Source organism: Zophobas morio, unplaced genomic scaffold, assembly GCF_036711695.1.
Source record: "Zophobas morio isolate AGI-343-1 ecotype UQ-CSIRO unplaced genomic scaffold, CSIRO_AGI_Zmor_V1 ptg000014l, whole genome shotgun sequence".
Taxonomy (NCBI): Eukaryota; Metazoa; Arthropoda; class Insecta; order Coleoptera; family Tenebrionidae; genus Zophobas; species Zophobas morio.
The window spans coordinates 23,811,688-23,837,910 of record NW_026972119.1 but is presented as its reverse complement, the minus strand read 5'-3'; the positions used below and the strand labels follow the sequence as shown (position 1 = coordinate 23,837,910).

The following is a 26,223-nucleotide window of genomic DNA, read 5'->3' as shown; positions in this document are numbered from 1 at the left end:
AAAAAGTCCAAGAATATAAAAAATCGAAACATCAGAAATCGTAAAATCGAGAAATGTAGAATTAAAAGAAATACAAGAATTGAAAAACACATATAGAACAAATGAAAAATAAAAAAATCCAGAAATTTAGAAAAAAACAAAAATTTAAAACATTGAAAAATTAAATATCGAAAAATTGAAAAATCGAAAAGTCGAAGAAACGAAAATCCAAAATAAAAAAACCGAAAACTTGCAAACTAGAAAAATTGAAGAATTGAAAATCTAAAAAAAAACTAGAAATTGAAAATTTTCAAACGTGAAATGGTGAAAAATTGTGAAATCAAAAAACTAAAAAATCGAATCATCAAAGAATTGGAAATTCGAAAAATCGGAAAGTTCAAAAAATGACAAACATCGAAAAATCGAAACATCAACGAAAAATTTAGAAATTGAAGAAGTAAAAATTGAAGAAACGAGAAATTGAAAAGTTGAAAAATCAAAAAACTGAAAAATTGAGCTGATAAATCGAAACATTGAAAAGTCGAGGAAACAAGAAATCGGAAAATCAAAACATCGATAAAACGAGAAATTGAGAAATCAAAAAAAAATTAAAAATCGAAAAATCAAAAAACCGAAAAATTGAACAACCAAAAACTCGAAATTCGAAAAGTCGAAAAATTAAGATATCGAAAAATCCAGAAATTGAAAAATTTCCAAATTGAAATGCTGAAAAATTAAGAAATGGAAAATATGAAAAATCGAGAACTCGAAAAATCAAACTCAAAAAGTAAAAAAATGGATTCAACAGGGCGGGGCGGGTGGGTGGGGCTTGCTTTTTCACTTTTTTTTTCTTAATGCTTAGAACATGTTCCACAGGGTATTTTCTTGTAGAGAAATATGAACTTTGCATTTAAGCTCCGCCCCCCGTCTCACGACCAATAAAAAATATTAATCACAATTGAGATGGAACATCCTGTGATTTTCTTAGTACATATAGATAGTCTTTTTTCAACAATAAAATACTTAAAATATCAAATGGTAAATTTGGGGTTAGAATTATGTTTTAAATATCGTGCTTTCGTGGTGTTGAAAATAGGTACACATTAAGAAAAAGAGGTCAATAATTAAGCCCCACCCACCCGTGCCCGTGTCTTAGTTGTGATGAATTTTTTATTCGTTGTCAGATAGAGGGGCGGAGTTTAATTGTAAAATCCATATTTTTCTACAAAAATTTACCATTTTAAACATATATTGTAAGTTTCTTCTTCTTCTTCTCTTCAATTTTTAAGAAGTGACATAAACTGAAGTGTATTTGGCGTTTCTTGTCTCAATCTTATTTGACTGAAAACATTTTCTTGTGAGAATCTTGATGAAAAGCCGAAAAATCGAGGCAAAGGAAAATTCAAAAATGAAAAATGGAAAAATTTTAAATAAATAAATATACAGAGAGAAATTGAATTTTAAAAAATGAAAACATCGGGACCTTGAAATATCAAGAAATCTAAAAATCAAAAAGTCCAAGAATATAAAAAATCGAAAAACCGACATGTCAATACAAGAATTGAAAAACTAATATAGAACAAATGAAAAATCAAAAAATCCAGAACTCGAGAAAAGACCAAAAATTTAAAAAATTAAATATCGACAAATCTAAAAGTCGAAAAAACGAAAATCCGAAATAAAAAACCAAACACTTGAAATGGAAAAATTGAAGAATTGAAAATCTGAAAAAAAAACTATAAAGTGAAAATTTTCAAACCCGAAATGGTGAAAAATTGTGAAATCCAAAGACTGAAAAATCGAATCATTAAAAAATTGGAAATTCGAAAAATCGAAAAATTCAAAAAATGACAAACATGAAAAAATCGAAACATCAAAGAAAAACTTAGAAATCGAAGAAACAAAAATTGAAGAATCGAGAAATTGAAAAGTCGAAAAATAGGAAAGTTGAAATATCAAAAACTTGAATAAACTAAAGAACTGAAAAACTGAAAAATCGAATTGAAAAGTCTTCTTATTTGACTTTCTTTTTGTAATATACGTGGTCTTCTTTCAACAATAAACTACTGAAAATATCAAATAGTAAATGTGAGGTTAGAATTATATTTTAAATATCGTGTTGTTGAAAACAGGTATTAAGAAAAAGAAGCAAATAATTTAACGAGTGGTTACAAGCTTATGGATTGAACCTATACTGAACTGTGGATTGAACTGTATAAATGGTAATTTCCAACCAAGGAATCGTCTGACGTCACACAGCCACTCGCGCAAACTTCACTTTGCAAACGTCAGTCGGTTTATTGACACTTGTAAATTTTGACAATTTTGACACTTTACCAACTTTATTAAGTATAGATATTTGTAAAACCAAATTAAAACAACACGAAAATGATAAAACGAGGAAGCGTAGAATTAGACACGTTTAGATCCGACTCAAAGTCCAATTTAATCGGGTCCAAACAAGAAACCGTGAGTAACCCCCCCGGCTCCCACAATCTCACCCATAAATTTAATTCAACAGACAAGCTGGGGCAAAACCTCCCCCAGCAAGAGTTACTGTTCTTCCAGTTCAACGTCCACAGAAAACGTCGTCTCCACCTTGGAAAGAAAAAAGGTAACTGTCGCCCCCATAAACACCCCACCTAATTTCGTTATTAAAGGCAGCATCTTTCGAAAGCAATGCACCAAACCGTCCAGATGACCCTCCCTTGTTACCGGGAGAAAAAGTGACCGGACAAGCTCGAGACGTGACTTACTTGTGTCCGTATTATGGACCGGCGCGAGGGGTGTTGACCGTGACCAACTACAAATTATATTTTCGTTCAGCTGATAAAGATACGCCGAATATCATAGACGTGCCGCTGGGAGTCGTAAGTTTATTTTTTTTTGTATAATATGTGTGTGAATAATGATGTGAATAGGTGTCCCGTATTGAAAAAGTCGGCGGGGCCTCATCTCGCGGCGAAAACGCCTACGGGATAGAAGTTTTCTGCAAAGATATGCGCAATTTGCGCTTTGCTCACAAGCAGGAAAACCATTCCCGGAGAGATGTGTTTGAGAAGTTGCAGCAATTTGCGTTTCCGCTGTCTCACAAGATCAAGTTGTTTGCGTTTGAGTATTCAGAGACGTTTTTGGAAAATGGGTGGACTATTTATGAGCCGATAGCAGAGTTGAAGAGGATGGTTTGTGTATTTTATACTTGTGTGTGTTTTTGATTGTTTGATTGTTGTTTGTTTAGGGTGTGAATAATGATATGTGGAAAATTTCGCGAATTAATGAACAGTATGAAATTTGCGATAGTTATCCAGCGGTTTGGGCGATTCCAGCGCAAGCTACGGATGAAGAAATCAAGGCGGTTGCCGGTTTTCGCAGCAGGGGCAGGATACCGGTGCTTAGTTGGATCCATCCAGAGTCACAAGCTACCATCACACGGTGTTCACAACCTTTGGTTGGAGTAAGTGACTTTGAAATTCCTGAGGAAATATCATAGATGGTAAAATGCTAACTCATTTGTCTGCTCATCACCATGAACGTCAATGACGTCATCTCCTTATTTTACAATAGTAAACGTTTAAATTGCATAACGATATTTTATAATTTAATTTTAAAATCTTGTGAACATTTTAAGATCATGGTAGAATGTTGATCAAAATTTATCCATTTATGCACTTCATGCCCCCTTCCCAGGAATTGGTGATGTCATCTTAAAATTTTGTCAAATAAATGCTATTTAAATGTTAAAAAGTAAAAAAATAACCTAGTCCTGAATTTGTGGTTTATGAATCTGTGTTGACTTTTTATCCTCGACATTGAGATTTTTGTAAAAAAATCAAAATTGTAGCTATATAATAATTTTTCGAATTTTCAGTTTTTCATCTTTGTGATATTTCAGTTTTGGGATTTTTCAGTTTTTTTTCTTCAGTGTTTCGATTTTCAATTTTTCGATTACTTAATTTTCGATATTTCAGGGTTGGGATTTTTCAATTCGTCGATTTTTCAATTTTTGACGTTTCTAAATTTCTGATTTCTCAATTTCTCGATTAATCAATTTTTTGGTTCTTGTGCTTTTTGATTTCCCGACTCTTCGATTTTTCAGGTTTTTAATTTTTCAATTTTTCAATTTTTGGTTATTTCAATTTTTGGAATTTTTCAATATTTCTATTCTTTGATTTTTCGGTTTCCATTTTTCTTCGGTTTTTCAGTTTTTTAATACATATTTCAGTTTTCTATTTTTCCATTTTAAGATTTTTCACTTTTTCGATTTTAGATTTTTCAATTTTTCGATTCTTAAACTTTTTGATTTTTTAATTTTTCAATTTCTCGATTAATCGATTTTTTGGTTTTTCGACTTCTCCATTTCTTGATTTTTTGACTTTTCAATTTTTCAGTTCTTCAATTTTTGGATATTTCAGTTTTGGGATTTATCAATATTTCGATTCTCGGATTTTTTGACTTTCCGATTTTTTAATTTCTTTTAGATTTTTAAAATTTGACGTTTTTCAGTTTTTGTCTCGATTAACTGATTTTTTGATTTTTGGACTCTTCAATTTTTCGATATTTTAATTTTTCAATTTTCAAAATTTAGAATTTTTCAGTTTGAGATTTCTAAATTTTTAATTTTTTGAATTTGTCAATTTTTAGATTTTTCGACTTTTCAATTCGATTTTTCATTTTTTAGAGTTTAGATTTTTTGACTTTTCGATATTTTGATGTTTTGATTTCTCGATTTTTCAATTTTTGGATTCTTGAATTCTTCGATTTTTAAATTTTTCAATATTTTGATTTTTGGATTTTTCGACTTCAATTTTTCGATTCTTCATTTTTCGAAATTTTAATTTTTCAATTATTAAAATTTTGGGTTTTTCAAATTTATACGTTTTTAAATTTTTGATATTTCGATTTCTCAATTTCTGAATTAATCGATTTTTCAGGTTTTTGAATTTTTAAATTTTCAGTTTTTCGACTTCTATTTTTCGAATTTTCAATTTTTCACTTTTTCGATTCTTCAATTTATCTTCGATTTTCAAATTTTCCCCATTTCAGTTTTGGGATTTTTCAATATTTCGATTATTAGATTTTTCGTCTTTTCGGTTTTTGAATGTTGGATTTTTTAATTTCTCGATTTTTCAATTTTTGGATTCTTGAATTCTTCGGTTTTTAAATTTTCAATATTTCGTTTCTTTGATTTTTCGACTTTTCAATGTCTCGATTTTTATTTTTTCAATTCTTTAATTTTTGAAATTTTCATTTTTCAATTTTTAAAATTTTAGATTTTTTATTTCTTCCATATAACAATATTTCGAATTTTTATTTTAAATTTTTCGGTATTTTGATGTTTCTATTTCCCGATTTTTCGATTTTTCACTTCTACAATTTGTAGATTTTTGGACTTCGATTCTTCAATTTTTTCGATTTTTCAATTTTTGGGTACGTATTTCAGTTTGGGGATTATTCAATATGTATTTCGATTCTTGGATTTTTCGATTTTTCAACTTTTCGATTTTTTGATTTTTTCCTTCTTAATTTTTGAATTTTTGAATTTTATATTTTTTGATTTTTCGATATTTCGATTTCCCGATTTTTCAAATTTTCGATATTTAGATTTGTCAATTTCTGGATGAATCGATTTCTCAGTTTTTCGATTTCTCGATTTATACCGATATTTTAGCTTTGAGATTTTTCAATTTTTCGATTCTTCGGTTTTGGGATTTTTCAATTTTTCGATAATTTCCCGAATTTAGTTTTTCGATTCTTCAACTTTTCAATATTTTATTTTTCAATTTTCAAAATTTTAGATTTTTCGGTTTTTGACGTTTCTAAATTTTCGATTTTTCAGTTTCACAGTTTTGCAACTTTTCGATTTTTCAATTTTTCAATTTTTAGTTTTTGGCTTTTATTTTGTGACTTTTCTATTGTCATTTTCACTTGTCTTCAATTTTTCTATTTTACAGTTTTGCATTTTTTCGTGTCTCGATTTTTAATTCTTCAATTCTTCATTTCTACAATTTTTCGAATTTTTTATTTTTTCATTTTAACGTTTTAGCAATTTTACGTTTTTTTTTAACAATTGTTAAATTTCCCGATTTTCAATTTTTCCTGTTTTCACGATTTTTAGTTTTTCCACTTTGCAAATTTTCAATTTTACGGTTTCGCAATTTTTCATTTTTCGATTTTTTTTTTTAGATTTTATGGTTAAGCAATTTTAGGATTTTTGATTTTTTTTTTCAATTTCTAAATTTGTCGATGTTTCGACTTTTCAATTTTTCGATTCTTCGAGTTCTCTATTTTTGATGTTTCGATTTTTCAATTTTTGACGTTTTTAGTTTTCGATTTTTCGATTTGTCAATTTCTGGATTAAACGATTTTTTGGTCTTTCGACTTTTCGATTTTTCAGTTTTTCAATTTTTCGATTTTTCAGGTTTTTGGTTTTTCAATTTTTCGATTTTTTGGTTTCTCGATTTTTAATTTTTCGATTATTCAACTTTTCGATATTTTAATTTTTCAATTTTTAAAATTTTAGATTTTTCAGTTTGACGTTTCTAAATTTTCGATTTCTCACTTTTTGAATTTCTCAATTTACCAATCAGTTTTCGGATTTTTTAATTTTTCAATTCTACAATTGAAATATTTTTGATTGTTCAATTTTTCGGCATTTCAGTTTTGGGATTTTTCAATATTTGAGTATTAAATTTTTCGATTTTTGAATGTTAGATATTTTAATTTTTCGATTTTTGATGTTTTGATTTCTCGATTTTTTACTTTTTCGAGTCTTTAATTGTTCAGTTTTTTAAATGTCCCGATCTTTCGATTTTTGGACTTCTCGGTTTTGCAATTTTCTGAATTTTACAATTCTTGATTTTTCGATTTTACAATTTTTCGGTTTTAAATTTTTTTAATTTTTCAGTTTTTCCATTGCTCAATGTCTTCATTGAATTTTTCCATTTATTGATTTTTTTTAATTTTAAATTTTTCAATTTTTAACTTTACGATTTTTCGACGTCTTGATTTTCGATTTTTCGACTTTCTGGTTTTTCGATTTTTCGACTTTCTGGTTTTTCGATTTTTCGACTTTCCAATTTTTCAATGTTCCGATTTTTCAATTTCTCGATTTTTCACTTTTTCGTAATTTCATTTTGGAATTTCTCAATTTCTGGATTTCTCAGTTTTTCTTTGATTCAGTTTTCCAAGATTTTTCAATTTTTCGACGTTTTAAATTTTGGATTTTTCGATTTCTCGAATTTTCTGCTTTTCGATTTTTTGATGTTTCTGTTTCTGGATTTTACAATTTATTGATATTTTAATTTTTCAATCTTTGAAAATTTTAGATTTTTCGGTTTTTCAGTTCTATTTTTCAATTTTTCGAACTTATAAATTTATGATTTTTCACTTTATTTTCAGTTTTTGGATTTTACGATTCTTCAATTTTTCGATATTTTAATTTTTCACTGCTTAAAATTTTAGGTTTTTCAATTTGTGACGTTTCTAAATTTTCGATTTTTCGATGTCTCTAATTTTGATTAATCGATTTTGGTCTTTCGACTTTTCGAGTTTTCAGGTTTTTGATTTTACAATTTTTCGATTTTTTAAATTTTCAATTTTTCGACTTCGATTTTTCGATTTGTCGATTTTTCAGTTTCCCGATTTCTCAATTTACCGATGTTTCAGTTTTTGGATTTTTAAATTTTTTTATATTCGATTTTTCAAATTTTGCTGTTTTAGTTTTGAGATTTTTTTAATTTTTCAATTTTCGATTTTTTGGTGCTTTGACTGCTCGATTTTTTTATTCTTCAATTCTTTTTTTTAATATTTCGATATTTTAAATTTTTCAGTTTTTTATAAGTATATCTACTTCTCGATTTTTCGATTTTTCAAATTCTTATTTTTTTCGTTTTTCAAATTTTAGATTTTTCAATTTTGCGATACATATTTGCAATTTTTTAAATGTTTGGTTTTTCAATTTTTGACGATTCTAAATTTTCGATTTTTCAGTTTTCCGATTATTTCTCAATTTACCAATGTTTCAGTTTTGGGATTCAACAATTTTTTGATTCTTCAATTTATCTTCGATTTTTCAATTTCTCAATCTTTCGATTTTTGGGCTTTTCGATTTTAGATTTGTCAATGTTGCAATTTTCTGATTTTTACAATTCTTGATTTTTTGGTTTTTAAATTTTTTCATCTTTCAGTTTTTGGAAATTTCGGTTTTTGATTGTTCAGTTTCTGATTTTTCTATTCATAAAATTTTTTTAATTTTAAATTTTTCAATTTTTAACTTTTCGATTTTTATTTTTATTTTTCGCGATTTTACGATTTTACCACTTCTTTTTTCAATTTTTCGATACTTCAATTCTTCTTCGATTTTTCACTTTTTGGTGCTTCAGTTTGGGGATTGTTAAATATTTCGATTCGTGGATTTTTCGATTTTTCAACTTTTGGATTTCTCGATGTTTACTTGTTAATTTTTCGATTTTTAAATTTTAGATTTTTAAATTTTTTGGTCATTCGATTTCTCGATTTTTTAATCTTTCAATATTTCAATTTTTCAATTCTTAAAATTTAAGGTTTTCCAATTTGTGACGTTTCTAAATTTTCGATTTCTCTATTTCTCGATTAATCGATTTTTTGGTCTTTCGACTTTTCGATTTTTTAGTTTTTCATTTCTTCGAGTTTTCAAGTTTTTGATTTTTTAAATTTTCAATTTTTCGACTTCGATTTTTCGATTTGTCGATTTTTCAGTTTCGCGATTTCTCAATTTACCGATGTTTCAGTTTTTGGATTTTTAACTTTTTCAATTCTTCAATTTCTCTTCGATGTTTCAAATTTTCGCTATTTCAGTTTTGGGGTTTTATTTAATTTTTCAATTTTTTGTTTTGATTTCTCGATTTTTCGATTCTTCAACTCTTGTTTTTTTTTTAATTTTCCGATTTTTCAATTTTTCGATTTTTTGACCATTCGATTTCTCGATTTTTCAATTTTTCGATATTTTAATTTTTCAGTTCTTAAAATTTTAGGTTTTTCAATTTGTGACGTCTCTAAAGTTTCGACTTTTCGATTTTTTAGTTTTTCTTTTTTTCGAGTTTTCAGGTTTTTGATTTTTCGATTTTTTAAATTTTCAATTTTTCGACTTCGATTTTTCTATTTGTCGATTTTTCAGTTTCGCGATTTCTCAATTTACCGATGTTTCAGTTTTTGGATTTTTAAATTTTTCGATTCTTCAATTTATCTTCGATTTTTCAAATTTTCCCCATTTCAGTTTTGGAATTTTTTTAATTTTTCAATTTTTCGATTATTTGTTATTTCTCGATTTTTTACTTTTTCAACTGATTTTTCGACTTCTCGATTTTTCAGTTCTGGGATATTTTAATTTTTCGAATTTTAAATTTTTCAGTTTTTTTAATATCTACATACTTCTCGATTTTCAAATTCTTCAGTTTAATTGTTACTAAAATATCAATGTAAATTTCAATAAAAAATTTCCGTAATAATAAATAAATTTTTTGATTTTTCGGTACCTTGGTTTGGGGATTGTTCAATATTTCTATTCTTATATTTTCCATTTTTAAATTTTCGATTTTTCATTTTTTCGATTTTTCAGTTTTCCGCTTTCTCAATTTACGGATGTTTCAGTTTTGGGATTTAACAATTTTTTGATTCTTCAATTTATCTTCGATTTTTCAATTTCTCAATCTTTCGATTTTTGGGCTTTTCGGTTTTAGATTTGTCAATTTTGCAATTTTCTGATTTTTACAATTCTTGATTTTTTGGTTTTTAAATTTTTTCATCTTTCAGTTTTTGGAAATTTCGGTTTTTGATTGTTCAGTTTCTGATTTTTCAATTCATAAAATTTTTTTAATTTTGTAGCGCGATCAGTACCCCTAGCGCCCTCTGTCACGCCCACGCACCACCACTACCCTGCCGCAGCACCCCGGTACTCGCTCGCTCCCTTACCAGAGGGCGGTGCGCCCTTTCACTCCCACGCGACGCATTTCTAGCCGCCTTTACATAGGACCCGAGCGGCCAGATTCGGCAAGTTTTTCCATCTGCGAACTTCACAGCTCATTTGCGTATCACCTTGCATCCGAGGGGTCTTGGAGGTCCAAATCGAGTAGTAAGTCGGCTTGAGTATCAGCGGCGTATCCGAGGGGTCCCGCAGGTCCGGCCGTGGAAAAACGCTCCGGGTGTTCGCGAGTGTACGAGTTATCAGGACTGTTCGTCCGCGGAGTGACCATTTTTAAGAACTCGTGTAACCAGTCTATGTCTATGCAGTGTATATACTATGTTTTGTTGAATAAAGTTTTTACGGAATAAACCACGTGTTATAAAAAGTGGCGTACAACGTGGGGCATTTGAAGAAGACTGCGTGTTATAAAAAGTGGCGCCCAACGTGGGGCCCGAAACCGACCACAATTTCGCGAAAAACGAAGATTCCGACGCGAAGAAGTCCGCGAACCAACATCGGGATGACGATTCAAATGTCCGCAGAACAATTCAACGAACTGATAAACGGCATCAGGGATGTCGCGAGGCCCCGAGAAGCCGATCTGCACCCATCTTCAGGGACGAGACACTTCAGCCATTGCCCGGCCCGGTTCGACGGCTCCCGCAACGCCTCGAGTGTAGAGGAATTTATTACAACCGCGAGCCTGTACAAGAGGTTGGAGAAAATTAGTGACGAAGACGCCCTAGAAACTCTACCGATCCTGCTACGCGAGGAAGCGCTGACGTGGTGGAACGGAGTAAGGAATTCCGTCAACACATGGCCAGCCGCAGTCCAACTAATCAGGGACGCCTTCGCCCCGAGGGCCCCGAACCACCGCCTGTTCAAGGAGATATTCGACGAACCTCAGGGGGACGAGGTCTCCACCGACGCGTACATCACGCGCCAACGCGAACGGCTGTCGCGGATGTCCCGGCAGCTGGACGAACAGTGGCAGATGGATATCCTCTACGGACTGCTGCGACGTAGACTTAGAGACCGCATCGCCCGTACGGAAGTGGACACCTTCGCAGATCTCCTCCACAAGGCCCGCGCCGTCGAAGAGAGCGAGCGAGAAGGGAAAAACTCGCACGCGAAACCAAATGGTAAGGGCCCCAAAGCAGACGAAAACCGAAGTCGCGGCCCCAGACTCCGCTGTGACGTCTGCAGAGCTTTTGGCCACGACACAACCGCTTGCCGCCGGAGACCACGAGGACCTGCCCCAGCTCCCGGACCGGCAACCCGGACGCCCGCTGAGCCAGTGCGTTGTTACGGTTGCAACGCCCCGGGGGTGTTTAGAAGAAATTGCCCCACCTGTAACACGACCGACGCCAGCCAACCCGCACGCAACATGGCATTCTGTGCGCTGAGGTCCGGCACGATCCAACCACGGTCCCGCCCGGCAATCCACATAAAAATCGCCGGAGAAGAAGGCACCGGCTACCTCGATACGGCCGCGTGCAATAGCGTGGCCAGCGCTACATTGTACCGCCACCTGATAAAAACGGGACACAAAGCAAGGACGGAAAACGTGATCGCCACCCTTGCAGACGGCACGAGCAAGCACCTGCAGGTGCCGGCCGTCACGACCAAGGTAGGCGTACAAGGACGACACGTAGAAACCACCTTCATCGTGTTGTCCGACTCTTGCAACACCCGCACCCTGCTGGGCGCGGACTTCATAGAGGACGCGAGAATCATCCCCGACTTGGCGAGACGACGGTTCTATTTTGGCGGCGACATCACGCGGACCTACCCGTTCGTCGACGTCGACGGAGCCGAGGCGCCCGCCAGAAAAGGAGTTCCCACGACCATAAAAGAAGTTCGAATCACACAATCGGAACCCATGGAAGAGGGAGACATCGAAGAAGGCTACGGGCCCCCGCCACCAGCACCGCCGAAACGCGATACCTCCAAGGGACTGGTAACCCCCCACGGCATATGGACCACGTATCAGGCTCCGTACGCGACGGAACACATGTGGGAAGACGCGGAGACCGCGATGACGACGGGCGAAATGGACGAATACGAAATGGGCCTCTTCCCCGACGGGCCCCGGCGACTGTTCATAACATCTCTGCACCTGCAAGCCAACGAAGGCACCGGGTTCACCGAACCGACCCGCGCGAAGTTTGACGACTTGGTGGATGACTTCGCCGACGCTTTTGAGGCGCACGGCCCGCCTACCCCATACGCCGAGCATCGCATCGACACAGGCGACCACGCCCCGATCGCGGTGCCTCCTTATCAGCTGAACGCCACGAAAAGGCAATTGCTCAAGGAGGAAGTAAAGAAAGATGCCGCATGGCAATGGGACTCCACCCACCAAGAAGCGTTCGAAGAACTGAAGCAGCGATTGGCCGACGCCCCCATCCTGCGACAAGCCAACCCCGAAGAACCGTTTGTCTTGCGCACGGACGCAAGCGCTTACGCCCTAGGAGCGGCTCTACTCCAGGGGGAGGGCCCGGAGGAGCGCCCGATCGAGTACGCAAGCCGCCTGCTCACGAACCACGAGCAGAATTACACCACCACGGAGCGCGAAGCCCTCGCCATTGTCTGGGCCGTGCGAAGATTCCGTGGGTATCTAGAAGAATCCTCAACCGTGGTCATCACCGACCATCAGCCCCTCCGATGGCTGATGACATTAAAGACACCGACCGGACGTCTAGCGAGGTGGGCACTGCAGCTGCAGCCGTACCACCTGACCATCGAATATACGCCCGGTAAGGCCAACGTAGTAGCAGACATGTTGTCACGACCCCACCTACCCGAGGTGGCCATCGACTCCGTAGAAGTGGACCTCCCCACACGTAAAGCCAACGAACTACGAAGCGAGCAGCGCAAGGACGAAGAAATTAGGAAGATTATGGACGACCTGGTCCACGCCCAAGCCGAGATTTCCCAGCAGTGGACCTCTCGCGGCTACCTACTCAACCAAGGGGTTCTTTACCGATACTCTCAAGATGGAGAGAGTGAGGAGGCTCAGCTAGTAGTCCCCAAACACGAACGACCCCGAGTACTGGCCGAGTACCACGACTCACCCACCGCCGGCCACTATGGCGTCGAAAGAACATACTATCGGATCAAGCGAAGATACTATTGGACGGGTATGCGACGATATATTACCGACTACCTGAAGGGATGTATCGACTGCCAACGCTACAAAGCCCCAAATCTGAAGCCCGCTGGCCTACTACAAACCCCAGCAATGGGACACCGCATGGAAGTACTGGCCGTGGACCTATTTGGCCCACTGCCCCCAACCAAAGAACACCACCGATGGGTCCTCATCGTAGAGGACTATGCAACCAGATGGGTAGAACTCTTCACTTTGGCTGAAGCTAGCGCCGAAGCCTGCGCCACCACCTTGGTAACGGAGGTGTTCCTCCGATACGGTATTCCCCGTCGTATCGTGAGCGACAATGGGACCCAATTCATAAGCGCGGTAATGCAGAAAATTACTTTTTGCTTAGGTATCACCCAGAGCTTCACCCCTGTATACCACCCCGAGGCCAACCCCGTAGAGAGAAAAAACCGCGACCTGAAAACGCAGCTCGCCATACAGATTGGCAACCAGCCCCACGAAAATTGGGACGAGAAGATACCCTCCATTCGCTTCGCCATGAACAGCGCATGGTGTAGCGGCACCGGGTACAGCCCAGCGTACCTAATGTTTGGCCGAGACCTCCGCACCGTAGATGACGTCACGCACGACCTCCGCGCAATCACCCTCCGCGAGAACTTCGTACCAGAGGCCACACCGCTGTTACTCACTTTGGACGAAACCTTGAAACGAGCTCGGGAAATACACGAGTCCGAGCAAGACCGGCGAAAACGCGACCAGGACCGTCACCGAAAAACAAGCACCGCTTATGCCCCCGGAGATTTGGTGTTAGTCAAAACACACCGATTGAGTAAGGCCTCCCAGGGGTTCACGTCAAAATTCGCCCCCAAGCAAGACGGACCATACGTGGTCTTACGAAGGCACGGCCCCACGAGCTACGAGATCGCCGCCCACCAACAGCCCGATGTAGTGCTAGGGCTCTATCACGCCTCTGACCTTGTTCCGTACCAACCTCCCACGCAGGAAGCCACCCAGCCCGTGCCACCGGTACAACCCTTGCGACGACGAGGCCGCCCCAGAAAGATCCAGCAGGACCAATAGGCGGGGACGCACCCTATGGTCCTGAGGGGGAGACTGTAGCGCGATCAGTACCCCTAGCGCCCTCTGTCACGCCCACGCACCACCACTACCCTGCCGCAGCACCCCGGTACTCGCTCGCTCCCTTACCAGAGGGCGGTGCGCCCTTTCACTCCCACGCGACGCATTTCTAGCCGCCTTTACATAGGACCCGAGCGGCCAGATTCGGCAAGTTTTTCCATCTGCGAACTTCACAGCTCATTTGCGTATCACCTTGCATCCGAGGGGTCTTGGAGGTCCAAATCGAGTAGTAAGTCGGCTTGAGTATCAGCGGCGTATCCGAGGGGTCCCGCAGGTCCGGCCGTGGAAAAACGCTCCGGGTGTTCGCGAGTGTACGAGTTATCAGGACTGTTCGTCCGCGGAGTGACCATTTTTAAGAACTCGTGTAACCAGTCTATGTCTATGCAGTGTATATACTATGTTTTGTTGAATAAAGTTTTTACGGAATAAACCACGTGTTATAAAAAGTGGCGTACAACGTGGGGCATTTGAAGAAGACTGCGTGTTATAATTTTAAATTTTTCAATTTTTAACTTTTCGATTTTTATTTGTATTTTTCGCGATTTTACGATTTTACCACTTCTTGGTTTTTCAATTTTTCGATACTTCAATTCTTCTTCGATTTTTCACTTTTTGGTGCTTCAGTTTGGGGATTGTTTACTTGTTAATTTTTCGATTTTTAAATTTTAGATTTTTCAATTTTTTGGTCATTCGATTTCTCGATTTTTTAATCTTTCAATATTTCAATTTTTCTATTCTTAAAATTTAAGGTTTTCCAATTTGTGACGTTTCTAAATTTTCGATTTCTCTATTTCTCGATTAATCGATTTTTTGGTCTTTCGACTTTTCGATTTTTTAGTTTTTCATTTCTTCGAGTTTTCAAGTTTTTGATTTTTCAATTTTTGGATTTTTTAAATTTTAAATTTTTCGACTTCGGTTTTTCGATTTTTCAGAGTCCCGATTTCTCAATTTACCAGTGCTTCAGTTTTTGAATTTTTCAATGTATCTTCGATTTTTCAAATTTTCGCTATTTCAGTTTTGGGATTTTTTTAATTTTTCAATTTTTCGATTTTTTGTTTTGATTTCTCGATTTTTCGATTCTTCAATTCTTCGTTTTTTTAATTTTTCGATATTTTAGATTTTGGATTTTTTGACTTTTCGGTTTCTCGATTTTTTACTGTTTCGACTCATTTTTCGATTTCTCGATTTTTCATTTTATCAAATTTTTTTAGTTTTAAATTTCTCAATTTTTAACTTTTCGATTTTTATTTTTATTTTTCGCGATTTTACAATTTTTCGACTTCTCGGTTTTTCAATTCATAGAATTACAAATACTAGAAAGCCACCATAAAAAATTTTGAAGTGACGTCATCAGTTGCCAAGGGGGGATACATTAGTGAATTTTAATCAACATTCTCATTAAATTTTAAAGTTTATGATACGAATTGTCTAAAAAATACTAATTAAAGGTGAGCGGCAAAAGATGTCGGGAAGACGAAAGATACATCCAATTAATAATGGACGCCAATGCCCAGTCCCACAAAATGTTCATCATGGATGCCCGGCCTAGCGCTAACGCAATAGCAAATAAAGCAAAAGGAGGCGGGTAATTTTCAAATTTTGTATATTTCTTCAATCTAATTATTATAATTTTTTTTAACTGAAATCCAGATATGAATCCGAAGACGCCTATCAAAACGCAGAACTCGTGTTCTTGGACATCCACAACATCCACGTAATGCGGGAGTCTCTACGAAAACTTAAAGAACTCTGTTACCCAAACATAGAAGAAACCAAGTGGTTATCAGGGGTGGAGTCCACGTATTGGTTAAAACATATCAAATGCATATTAGCTGGAGCAGTCAGAATCGTAGATAAGGTAAATTTTAACTCATTTTAGAACACTAGTAAAACTTGTTCATTTAGGTCGAAAATCACAAAACTTCGGTTTTGGTTCACTGCTCAGACGGGTGGGACCGCACAGCGCAGCTAACTGCCTTACCAATGTTAATGTTGGACCCTTACTACAGAACAATGAAAGGGTTTGAAGTACTAATAGAGAAAGAGTGGCTATCTTTTGGACATAAGTTTCAACAGGTAAATTAAAATGTGAAAACTATTTCAATAATAATTTTTTTCGTCTTAGCGCATCGGCCATGGCGACGATCATCACTCAGACGCCGACAGATCCCCAGTTTTTCTCCAGTTCATAGACTGCGTCTGGCAGATTACACAACAATTTCCAAACGCTTTTGAATTTAACGATTACTTTTTAATTACCATTCTCGACCATCTTTATTCATGTAGGTTTGGGACGTTCTTATGCAACAGTGAGAGGGAAAGAGTGCAAGAAAGTAAGAGTCCTCATGAATTTTAATCAATTTATATGTAACTGAGTGTTTTAGAACTCAAAGAACAGACCATTTCTCTGTGGTCTTACACCAATAGTCAATTAGACCTTTACAAAAATCCGCTGTATTGGGCCAATAATAACCAACAGAGGGTGCTGATTCCAATAGCTAGCATAAGACACATTAAGCTGTGGAAGGCCTATTATTGTAGGTGGAACCCCAGCATGCGCACGCAGGTACCTAAAATAATAATAATAATAATAAAAAAAAAACAATGAGTAGCAACAGTAGTTTGAGTATTGTATTTATTTATTTATTTATTTATTTTCAGGACCCTGTTTACCAGAGGATACGAGAATTACTGATCCTGAAAGAGCAGCTGGAGCACACGGCTGAAGAATGCCGGAAGGAACAGCAGTCTCGAATGGCCAGAACTAACGTGACGCCCGCATAGTGTTTGTGTAACCATATTTTTTGTAAATAGGTAGAATAGAATCATAAGCACATAATTTAATTTTATAATTAACAGTATTACATTGTAATAATTTTCAAATTTTTTGACATATGCGAACTCATACACATGAAATCAGACGTAGGCGTTTTAATAACTTGAACTGAATATAACTTGAACTGAATATAACTTTGTATGTATTTAATAAACACTACGTAAGAGCGGTTTTGTTTTGGTTCCTGAGTGTAAGCACATTTCCGTCCGTCCGTCTGTATGTCTGTCTGTCGTCTATCAATTTTTATTAGACATAATTTCTGAAACTACTATTAGTAATATAGTTTACATTAGTAAATATTTAAATTTTATACAAGAAGATACTCCTGCACTGGTGGTTTATGAATCCGTGTTGAGTTTTTATCCTAGACATACAGATTTTTGGAAAAAAAAATCAAAATTGTATCACGTTTTCCGATTTAATTTTCCAATTGCTGGATGTTTCGATTTCTCGGTTTTTCACATTTTTCGATTATTCAATTTTGTGTTTTTCGATTTTTCAGTTTTATTAATTTTTTTTATTTTTAGATTTCTCTATTTTCCGAAAGTTCAGTTCTATGATTTTTCAATATTTCAATTTTTGGCGTTTTCAATTTTAGACTTTTTGACTTTTAGGTTTTTCGATATTTTGATTTCTCCATTACTTGATTTTTTTTATGTTTCGATTTATCCACTATTCGATTTTCAGATTTTTCAGTTTTTCAATTTTTCGATTTCAGGCTTTTGATTTTTCACTTTTCCGAGATTTTTCGATTTCTCGATTTTTCAAATTTTCGATATCTCAGTTTTTCGATGTTTCAGTTTTGGAGTTTTTCTGTTCTTTGATTCTTCGAATCTTCAATTTTTTTGGTATTTTTATATTATTTTCTTCTCATTTTTTGATTTTACATTTTTGAATTTTTCGGTTTTTGAATTTTCAGTTTTATCAATTTTCCGTTTCTCGATTTATCGAGATGTTTATTGTTCGATTTTTCCGTGTTTTGATTTATTTTTAAATTGCAATGTTTCAGATTTTAATTTTTCGATTTTGGGCTGTTTTGATTTCTCGATGTTTCAATTTCTCAGGATTTTTGGATTTCTCCGTTTTTCACATTTTTCGATTATTCAGTTTTTGGTATTTCGATTTTTCAGTTTTATCAATTTTTCGATTTATCGAGGTTTCTATGTTTCAATTTTTCGAATCTTAAAGTTTTTGATATTTTAATTTTTTTATTTCTGAAATTTTAGATAATTGGATTTCTCGTTTTTTGCTTTTACTTTTTTCAGTTTTTTGGTTTTTAAATTTTTCGATTTTCAATTTTATCAATTTTTCCATTTCTCGATTTATCGAGATTTCTATTCTTCGATTTTTCTATGTTTCGGTTTTCTTTTTTAATTTCAATTTTTCAAATTTTAATTTTTCGGTTTTGGGTTGTTTCGAATTCCCGATGTCTCAACTTTAGATGTTTAGATTTCTCGTTTTTTCACATTTTTCGATTTTTCAATTTTTCGATTTTTCAGTTTTATCAATTTTTCGGTGTTTCGATTTCTTAGTTTTTCGATTTTCCAATTTTTTGATGTTTCGTTGTTTCAGTTTTTCGATTTCTCAATTTTTCTACGTTTCAGTTGTGGGATTTTTCAATTTCTCGATTTTCCAGTTTTTCCATTCTTTATTTCTTCAATTTGTCGATTTTTCAAATGTCAGATTCTTCGATTTCAATTTCTCGTTTTTTTGATTTTTCAGTTTTTAAAATTTTTCATTCTTTCGTTTTTAAATATTACATTTTTCAATTTTTCGATGTTTCCATTTTTCGACTTCTCTGTATTTCAGTATTTAAGACTTTCAAGTTTTCGATTTCTCAACTTTTCAACACTTCAATTTTTTGGGAATTTTTCCATTTCTAGATTTTTCGATATTCTCATTTTAGATTTTGATGATTTCTTGTCTTTGATGTTTCTACTTCTCGGTTTTTCGATTTTTAGATATTTGAATTTTTTTAATTTCGATTTCTCTATTTTAGAATTTTGGGTTTTTCGACTTTCGATTTTCAGATTTTCAGTTCTTCAATTTTTCGATTTTTCAAGTTTCAAAATTTTCAATTTTTCGAGATTTTTCGATTTCGATGTTCCGGTTTTGGGATTTTTCTGTTTTTCGATTTTGCAATTTGTCGATTTTCAATTATTTGACATTGTAATTGTTTGATTTTTTAATTTTTCGATTTTTCAGTTTTTCGATTTCTCGATTTATCTAGAATTTATCTATATCGTTTCGGTTTTTCAAGTTTTCGATTTTTTTTTAATTCAAATTTTTCAGTTTGAAAAATCAATATTTCTATTTTTCGATTTTGGCTGTTTTGATTCCCCGATTTTTTAATTTTTCGACTTTTCGATTTGTCAGTTTTGCGATTTGTCAGTTTTTCTACATTTTAGTTTTAGGATTTTTCAAATTCCTGATATTTCAATTTTTCGATTTCTCAGTTTTTTGACTTTTTAAATTGAATTTAGATTTTTTGATTTCACGATTTCTCGTTTTTTTTTTATTTTTCAGTTTTTCGATTTTTCAATTTTTCTTTTTTTTTAAATGTTACATTTTTCGATTTATCAGTTTTTCGATTTGTCAGTTTTGCGATTTGTCAGTTTTTCTACATTTTAGTTTTAGGACTTTTCAAATTCCTGATATTTCAATTTTTCGATTTCTCAGTTTTTTGACTTTTTAAATTGAATTTAGATTTTTTGATTTCGCGATTTCTCGTTTTTTTTTATTTTTCAGTTTTTCGATTTTTCAATTTTTCTTTTTTTTTAAATGTTACATTTTTCGATTTATCAGTTTTTCGATTTTATGCCTTTTAAAATTTTGTAATATTTCAATTTTTCGATTTTTCTATTTCTCGACTTCTCGGTTTTTCAGTGTTTAAAATGTTTCGATTTGTCGATTTTTTCAGTTTTCTCTGAACTTTCCAACACCAAAATTTTGGGAATTTTTCCATTTTTAATTTTAATTTTGGATTTTTCGTTTAGTCGATTTCTTCATTTCTCGATTTTTTGATGTTTCGATTTCTCGATTTTTCGAAATATCGACTTTCGAATTTTTGTTTTTCCGGTTTCTCGAGTTCTCGATTTTCCGATTTTCAGATTTTCAATTTTTCAATATTTCAGGTTTCTGATTTTTCAGTTTTTCGAAGTTTTCGATTTCTCGATTAGTTTTCGGTGTTCCAGTTTTAGGATTTTTCTGTTTTTCGATTCTTCGATTATTTGACATTGTAATTTTTTGATTTTTCGAGCTTTAGATTTTTCGATTTACTCGTTTTTTGATTTCCAGTTTTTCGTTTTTTAAATTTTACATTTTTCGAGTTTTCAGTTTTATCAATTTTTCGATTTCTCAATTTACAGAGATTTTTCTGTTTCGATTTTTCAAGGTTTCGATTTTTTTTTAATTTTGGGTCGTTTTGATTATCCGATTTTTCAATTTTTCGTCTTTTCGATTTCTTGATCTTTTGATACTTTAATGTCTCGGTTTTTTGATTTTTCTATTTTTCGATTTGCCACTTTTTCTACATTTTTCGACTTTTTAAATTTTAGATTTTTCAATTTCGTGATTTTTCAAATTCTCGTTTTTCCAGTTTTTCGATTTCTCATTTCTTTAATTTTTCGATTCTTAATTTCAGAAGTTTCGATTTCTCGTTTTTTAATTTTTCGATTTTTGCTTTTTTTTTAATGTTACATTTTTTAGTTTTTCGATTTGTTGACTTTTCAATACTTCAATTTTGGGAATTTTCCCATTTTCTGGATTTTTCGATATTTTCATTTTAGTTTTTCATATCTCCTATACTTCAATTCTTGAATTTTTCGAGTTTTCGATTTCTCGAGTTTACGATTTTTCAATTTTCTTATTTTAAATTCTTCAATTTTTACAGATTTTTCGATTTTTCGATTTTCCAGTTTTGGAATTTTTTTATTTATCGATTCTTCAATTTTTTCGATTTTTCAATTTTTCGATATTCGAGTTTTGAGATTATTCAATTTTTCGATTCTTTAATTATTATTTGACATAATTTTTTTATTTTTTAAGTTTTAAATTTTTGGAGCTCTCGTTTTTTGTTTAGTTTTTCGTGTTTTAAAGTTTCCATTTTTACATTTTTACTTTTATCAATTTTTCGATTTTTCGATTTGTGGAGATTTCTGTTTCGATTTTTCAATTTTTCGATCTTTGGGGGTTCTGATTTTTTTTTTATTATTAAAATTTTTCAGTTTGTAGATTTGATTTCTCGATCTTCTGCTGCTTTGATTTCTAGGTTTTTCGATTTCAATTTTTCGATGTTTCATTTTTTCAATTTTCCGATTCTTCAATTTTTTACTTTTTTAAATCTTACATTTTTCAATTTCTCGTGTTTTTGATTTTTCAGTTTTCGATTTTTCAATTTTTCTTTTCTTTTTTGAATTTTTGAATTATTCGATTTTATGGCTTTTAAAATCTTGCAAATTACAATTTTTCCATTTCTCGACTTCTCGGTTTTCACTGTTTAAAATTTTTCGGTTTCTCGATTTTTCAAGTTTTCCAAAACTTCAATTTTGAGAATTTTTCCATTTCTGGTTTTTTAAATTTTTTGATATTTCAATTTTCGATTTTTCGGTTTGTCGAGTTCTCGACGTCTTGATGTTTCAATTTTTTGGTATTTTAATGTTTCGGTTTTTCGACTTTTGTATATTCGAATTTTTTTAATCCCGATTTTTTCTATAATTCGATTCCTGGATTTTTAAATTCTTCGAAATCTCGATTATCGATTTTTAGATTTTCGAATTTTCAGTTTTCCGATTTTTCATTTTCTTTATTTTTCAATTTTTTCGATTTGTCACTTTTTCTACATTTTAGTTTCGGGATTTTTCAATCTCGATGTTTCAGTTTTTCGATTTTAGATCTTTCTACCTCATTTTTCAGTTTCCCAATTTTTCATTTTTCTTTTTAGTTATATTTTTCGCTTTTTCAATTTTTCAATTTGTCACTTTTTCTACATTAGTTTTGGGATTTTTAGATTTTTTAAATTTTAGATTTTTCGATTTATCGTTTTTTAACTTTTCCAGTTTTCCGATTTTTGAATTTTGTAAAATTTCACTTTTCGGTTTCTCGATTTTTCAAGCATTCTCTCAACTTTTCAACCCTTCAATTTTGGGAATTTTTCCATTTCTGGATTTTCCAATTTTTGTTGTCACATGAAATTTTTGGCCCTTTGGATTTTTCAGTTTCTCGATGTTTCAATTTTCCGATTCTTCAATTTTTCGATATTCTAAATTCTATATTTTTCGATTTCTCGTTTTCTCATTTCTGAGTTTTCCGATTTTTCGTCTTTTTTTAGTTATATTTTTCGATTTTTCAATTTGTCACTTTTAGATTTTAGTTTTGGGATTTTTCGATTTCTCAATTTTTCGATGTTTTAAGTTTTAGATTTTTCGATTTATCTTTTTTTTTAATTATCCAGTTTTCCGATTTTTGAATTTTTTAAATGTTATATTTTTCGATTTTTCAGTTTTTCGATGTTATGGCTTTTAAAATTTCCTGGATTTTTAAATTCTTCGAAATCTCGATTATCGATTTTCGAATTTCCAGTTTTCCGATTTCTCGGATTTTTGTTTTTCAAATACAGTTCGATAATCGAATTTTTGATGTGTGAATTTTCAATTCGTTTTCTGTTCGATTTCTCGATTTTTCAATTTTTCCGTTCTTTGCTTTTTAGACCTTTCATTTTTATTTACTTTTCGATTTTTCGATATTCGAATTTTCAGTTTTTCCATTTTTCAGTTTTTCGATTCCCAATTATTTTACATTTCGATTTTTTGATTTTCGATACTAGAATTTCCAACCTTTCTACTCTTACTTTTCCATTTTTCAATCTTTGATTTCTCGAATTATCCATTTTTCAATTTTTACATGAATCAGTTTTTAGACTTTTCAATTTTTGTACTTTTCGATTACTAAAATTTTGAATTCCATCCTTATCGATTTTTCAAATTTTTTTTACTATTCGATTTTTGATTTCTCAAGTTTCGATTTTTTGGCTTTTGGGAAGTGTTTTCTGTTTTTTCGATTGTCCATTTTTCCACTTTTCGATTTTTCTAAGTTGGTATTTACGTGACTGTGTTTACTTTATATAGGTAAAAAACAAAAACCGTAAAATCAGATAATTTAAGATTCGGGATCTATGGGGCTTTATTTCAAGGGCGAGCGAAGTTCTGTCGCAATAGTCCACCAACTTTACAAAAAAACGGCCACAAGGAAGTCTATTTTTGGTCGATGATTAACGATGACTGGAAAATTCGAACTGCACGCGCCATTTCGCCCGTCTGTCAAAACCCAGTACAGTTCACGTCCCACAGATGTCGCCACTCCAATGAATATACGTGACGTCATGTATTGATTAAAACTGCCGTAGTCGGCGTACGCCATTTTGACTTAAGTGAAAAAGTTTACGTAAAGTGGCAAAAACAAGCTAAAATCTGTGATCATCCGTCCCTATTTTCGTTAAATCGGATCTATTTCTTGTTGGTTACTCTTTACCCATCTGGACGGACCAAGGTACGCTAGTATTTAGCCGTTTAAAATTTATACGTACTAGATTTCATAATCCAATGTTTTTATTTCGATCGGCGACTGAACGAATTTTGTACCGTTACGTAGCCGCAGATCCCGCATATCTGCCCCCCATTTCGAGCCCTCGCGCTCAATTCGGCCCTCCACTCGCTTCCGGACGCCCGTGTTGGATTTTGGCAGGTCGCTGGGGTTGGGCAGTCGTGCTTACGTTGTGTTCTTTTGTGTTATATTTGTGAGTGATTCCGCGTAAAAGTGGTCCGTTTTTCCGTTCGAAATAGGGGCATTTCGGAGATATTGTTGTGCTTTACCTTGACGTTTTGAGACCTTCGCGATCGTTGTGTTGCACACCAAATATTAACGAGCAAATCACCACCATAATTAATAAATTAATTGGCGAGGAGCGAATACCAATCGCCAGACATCCGCCACACCGTTGTTATCATTCCAAACACACGTAGTAAAAGTCCAATTATAGTCGCTCATTCATGTTCTAATCGGGTTATCTCTTCAAGGAAAAAGGTTCGTTCGCTGGGTCCTGAAGATCTAAATGGTTGCGTGCAGACAGCATGTCTACTTTGCCAGGTCTGGCCTCCAAGGGGGAGAAATCAAAACCAAAGTTCCAATCGTTAGACATAAATAGTTTGTACAGAGTGAGCAGGGTGAGTCGTGAGTTTGTTCGAGTGCTCCGACTTAAAACGCACTTTCAGGGTGAAAATTTAGAGAAGCAGCAACAGAAGAGCACGTTCACATACAAACATGGCATGCAAAGTTTGGGAAAGGTGCCCAATGCACGAAGGGCGCCAGCGAATTTACCGTCTTTGAAATCGGAACACAGCGGAACTGACGCATCTGTACCTTTAGTACCACCAGGCGGACCAGGATGGGGAAAACAAGAATCAACAACTTCAACTTCGACCACTTCCTCGACGGTGAGTTTTTCCCTTTGTTTTGTTGCGAAATGAGTTTGTTTTCGTATCAGTTATCGTTGTGTAAATTCGTCTGTGTAAAGTTTGATCGCGATAAGAGTGTGGGAATGCATTGTAGTTGAAATTGGGAGAAAATTGAACCCTTCACTGCTTTATTTTCGTGTTTCGTGCACGAGACTTTTCCAATATCTGGAGTGAAAGAGTGTGGCTATTGACCATGAAACAGACTGTATAATTTTTTTGTGCCATTATGCCAGCTCATGCGTATATTATTTTTTTAAACTTTCTCATTACAGTATCGCGGATAGAGAAATTACTAGTGGTATCATAAATGTATATAATTTAGTTAGAAATCCACTTGATAATTTTGACGAAAATTACCAAGAAGTAGACTTTGAATGAGTCATGTGTTTGTTGTGCACGTTAAATTGTAATTAGTGTCCTGAAAAAAATACTCGTGGTTAAAAATTAAGTAAAATTGTTCACCTTTTGTTGCAAGTTTAATTAAATTTTAGTTTTTAATAGTAATGAAAGATTTAATAGGTAGTTAAATTGCGGCAATTAAAAATTAGAAATTTCGACAGGAAACGGTGGATTGCGTTGCATAAATTTATGAGGATTGAGGGTTATGTCCTTAAATTTTAGCCGTGTGACTTCTCCTTTCTGAGAGTCAGTGTTACACCACTAGGGGCTGAAGTTGGAACTAAGATGGGGCTAGTGTTTTTTTTTTTTGTTCTAAGCCACTGAAAACATTGTATTTTGTTTTTTCCTTTTTTTTTGTGTGTTAAACATCGTAGAATAGTTTGAAAATCCTCACACTGACAAAATAACGTGTTTTAAAGGCCCTATGTCATATTAAATATTTGTTAATAGTAGAATTTATTTAAATAATAATGTCTTTATTAAAATTAAAGTGTCCATGATTTTTCTGTGAATTTTCAGGCAAGCTCAATTTTTCAATGTCACATGAAATTTTTGGCCCTTGGGATTTTTCACTTTTTCGATTTCTCAATTTTTCGATATTTTAAATTTTAGATTTTTCGATTTACCGTTTTTTTTAAATTTTTCAGTTTTCCATTTTTGAATTTTTTGAAATGTTATATTTTTTTTCGGTTTGTTGATTTATCGAATTCTTGATGTTTCAATTTTTCTATATTTCGATTCCTGGATTTTTAGATGTTTCGAAATCTCGATTTTCGATTTTCCGATATCTCGGATTTTTGTTTTATTAAATATTTGATTAATCGAATTTTTGATACTGGAATTTTGAATTTGTTTCCTGTTCGATTTCTCGTTTTCTCATTTTTCAGTTTTCCGATTTTTAATTTTTTTTTCAATTTTTTCGGTTTGTCACTTTTTCTACTTTTTAATTTTGGGATTTTCCAATCTGGATGTTTTAGTTTTTTGATTTTTTACATTTTAGATTTTTATTTCCCATTTTTTAGTTTTTCAATTTTCCATTTTTCTTTTTATATTTTTCGATTTTTTAATTTTTCAATTTGTCAGTTTTTCTACATTTTAGTTTTGGGATTTTTAAATTTCTCGATGTTTCAATTTTTCGATATTTTAGATTTTTAGATTTATCGTTTTTTTAGTTTTCCAGTTTTCTGATTTTTGAGTTTTTTAAAATGTTATATTTTTCGATTTTTCAGTTTTTCGATTTTATGGCTGTTAAAATTTTGTAAAATTTCAATTTTTCGGTTTTCCCATTTTCCGACTTCTC

General features: G+C 33.7%; 2 protein-coding genes across 5 annotated transcripts in view; both read left to right on the top strand.

Moving 5' to 3' along the window:
• Nucleotides 1–2,260: 2,260 nt before the first annotated feature.
• On the top strand, nucleotides 2,261–17,177 carry LOC135128684 (myotubularin-related protein 2). Its single transcript, XM_064055696.1, has 11 exons — nucleotides 2,261–2,448; nucleotides 2,501–2,593; nucleotides 2,640–2,849; nucleotides 2,901–3,161; nucleotides 3,218–3,433; nucleotides 15,626–15,762; nucleotides 15,828–16,035; nucleotides 16,083–16,253; nucleotides 16,303–16,510; nucleotides 16,562–16,743; nucleotides 16,839–17,177. The coding sequence occupies exons 1-11, from the start codon at nucleotides 2,368–2,370 to the stop codon at nucleotides 16,959–16,961; spliced, it is 1,890 nt and encodes a 629-aa protein (XP_063911766.1). The 5' UTR covers nucleotides 2,261–2,367; the 3' UTR covers nucleotides 16,962–17,177.
• A 6,214-nt stretch (nucleotides 17,178–23,391) lies between these two features.
• The window catches only part of Nocte (no circadian temperature entrainment), a 65,612-nt gene continuing 62,780 nt past the window's right edge, over nucleotides 23,392–26,223 (top strand). For 3 of the 4 annotated variants that reach the window (XM_064055695.1, XM_064055694.1, XM_064055692.1), the window contains exons 1-3: nucleotides 23,392–23,559; nucleotides 24,087–24,233; nucleotides 24,282–24,503. In XM_064055695.1, coding sequence (XP_063911765.1) covers nucleotides 24,141–24,233; nucleotides 24,282–24,503 — 315 coding nt within the window. In that variant the 5' untranslated portion in view covers nucleotides 23,392–23,559; nucleotides 24,087–24,140. Of the gene's footprint in view, nucleotides 23,560–23,687; nucleotides 24,032–24,086; nucleotides 24,234–24,281; nucleotides 24,504–26,223 lie in introns of those variants that run through there. The other variant, XM_064055693.1, reaches the window with a different exon arrangement.